Source organism: Aplysia californica, unplaced genomic scaffold, assembly GCF_000002075.1.
Source record: "Aplysia californica isolate F4 #8 unplaced genomic scaffold, AplCal3.0 scaffold00317, whole genome shotgun sequence".
Classification (NCBI taxonomy): domain Eukaryota; kingdom Metazoa; phylum Mollusca; class Gastropoda; order Aplysiida; family Aplysiidae; genus Aplysia; species Aplysia californica.
The window spans coordinates 383107-385790 of NW_004797587.1; the positions used below are offsets into that span (position 1 = coordinate 383107).

At 38.8% G+C, this 2684-nt stretch overlaps 1 protein-coding gene across 3 annotated transcripts in view; it reads left to right on the forward strand.

The window, feature by feature from the left end:
• The window catches only part of LOC101845629 (fatty acid desaturase 6), a 9355-nt gene extending 7639 nt beyond the window's left edge, over positions 1 to 1716 (forward strand). For all 3 annotated transcript variants that reach the window (XM_005102208.3, XM_005102210.2, XM_005102209.1), the window contains exon 3: positions 181 to 1716. In XM_005102208.3, coding sequence (XP_005102265.1) covers positions 181 to 1134 — 954 coding nt within the window. In that variant the 3' untranslated portion in view covers positions 1135 to 1716. The remainder of the gene's footprint in view (positions 1 to 180) is intronic.
• Positions 1717 to 2684: the final 968 nt, after the last annotated feature.

The window sequence follows — 2684 nt, forward strand, 5'->3', positions numbered from 1 at the left end:
CCCCACTCCTCTCCATCCATCCATGTCGTTACTCAAACAAAGATAGCGGGTGATTGGAGGGCACCACTGTGGAAGGCTCTACACACAGACATAAATTTAAAAAGAACTCAAATACTGCATTTATTGTTTCTTGCTAATACATGTTATCATAATATCCTTTTTTTGGTTTATCTATTGTAGGTTTCAGCTGTGGTCCAGTCCAGTTCGTGGTGGGAACGTTATGGAGTCGACATGTTTATTCTCCTGGGCGCTGTTGCTGGCTTGTACCTCAGTTATTTCTGTCTTGCTTCATCTGATGGCATCGTTTTTGCTGCAGGGATCATCCTATTGGGTCTCTGCCATACTCTCATCTCAGTGAAATCGGGCCACAATGCTGTTCATGGCTCTCTGTGCTCCTCGCCGTTTCTGAACAAATACCTGGGCTACTTTTGTTCCGATTTCGTCGGGTCATTTTCTTCTGACGCTGGCTATGATATTCACATCAAGTGCCACCACCCGCATACTAACATTATAGGTTTAGGTGACTCGAGCACATTCCGCGCTCCCTTTGTGCCCAACTTTCTCTACATGTTTGTCACCCCCCTTCTTTCTCCCTTTTTAATTCCTTTAGTGTCTGTGAGAGAAATGTACACAAAGTCTGCAGTGAAAATCGTCAGGCATGTAATAGTTGCGTACGGAGGCTTTGCATTTCATTTATACTTACTAACCACTGTATCACAGCTTACAATTTGGTCTGCTCTTCTTGTTTGCTTTCTAAGTCGAAACATTCTAAGTATACCGTACATACATGTGAACATATTCCAGCATATTGGTCTTCCGATGTATTCCCAACAGTACAGACCCAAAAAGGTTTATCAGATGACAACGGGAGTTCTGAACCTCCCCCGCAATTTTGTCTTGGACTATTGCTTTGGACACGGTATAATAAGCTGCCATGTGGAGCATCACCTGTTTCCCAAACTGTCTGACAACATGTGCCTCAAAGTGAAATCAGTTGTTGAAAACTTTTGTAAAGAATATGACTTGCCATATCATTATGACACATACATAAATCGCACAAAGGCTTTTCTTTTTGATTATCAACGGCTCATGGTCAATGCTCCTCCAGTCACAAAATTTGTTGGCTTGCAGTGAAAGTTTAGTAATTTGATGAAAATTAGTATCAAAGTACTCATATGCTTTGAGGAGGTTGTCATCAGAATTAAAAACCTATTCTTTCTTCTGAGAATGTCTGTCATTTTTTAAGATTCTGTACTATGAAAAATGAAAGCCTATCCTCAATTATATTTGACCAAATCATTTGTTTAAACACATACATGTAATAGTTGGATAATGAAGACAACTCAGATATACATATACCTCTATTATTAATTAACTGCATTGAATATATGATAGAAAAGGATTTGGGAATGCTGTAAGGCATTATAAGCAGATGTTGAGATTTTAATCAGGTAATAATGTTTAAAGAAGTCTTGTTATAGTTTGATATGAATGTTTCAGCAGAACCTCATCTTTACTATAAATTTGATAAATATCTGAAGCTGCATTGTTTGTATTTTACATCAGGTTACTGTCTGCTGGTCATTTTCGTGGGCAGATCCTGGAGTTGCCTTTTAATTGTAGCAGTTTCCTGCTGATATGCCAGTCTTTTTTTTGGTGTTTTTTTTGGTAGGTGTTTTATGGCGCTCACAACTGCATAAGGTCATATGAGCGCACGAGACACACCAAACATTTTCAATCGGTAGGAAATTTTGAATTTTGCGTGGGTGACGGCCGAAGCCTACTCTTATCGATTTTGGACAAGCAAGGGATTTTTAACGTGTGCAACTTGCACTAGGGACCTCCGAGATTTTTCGCCCTTCTCCGAGAAGGCTAGGTGTAGATCTTTCCTACCAGAAGCTCAGGGGTGTGGCTGAAAGACAGCAGTGAAAAGGAGCCAAGGAGTAGCAATAGAAAGGCTGCATAAAGAGTCCTGAGCTCAGTGGAGGGGGCAAAGGAGGTGAGGGGGTGGGGGAAGAAAGTGGAGACGAAAGCAGACAACAAAATATTGCAAGAGAGAAGGAAAGAAGGTGAAAGGAGACAATTTTAGAGAAGAAAATATTTTGGATTCGAACACGGGACCTTTGAATGAGAGGTGAACACCTTAACCTCTAGGCCACGAGAGCCCCCTGTGCCCGTCCACAGATAATGTATGACAATGCTTGTTCTGACAAAAATATATTTGAAGTGTAATGTTTATTCTATGAAGGTGGAGACTGATTTATGCTTTTGTCAGTTAAAGCTAAAAAAAACAAAACAACAAAAACACAACAAATCAAAGAAGATGTTTTGTATAGATAACTGCACAAATCTATCTCCGAAAAACTTTTGCTACATGTTATGAATGGTTTTAAAATATCCTCCAAATAGAATGTATGGAATGAGATCACTATAAAATGGAAGCTGAAATATTATCTCCGGACAGAGTATCTATTGCAAAAATAATAAAAAGGACGAGGACACAAATGCAATGACTTTATGCAGTTGCAAACGCTGTAAAATACTTAGCAGAATAACCCCTCTCCTCAAAAAACAACAACAACATATAAACAATAAAAAAACAGATAAAAATAAAACAAAAGAAACACATAAACGGACAGACTCTAAGAAAAAAACGAATAGAAACTTCAGAAAACCATAAGGAA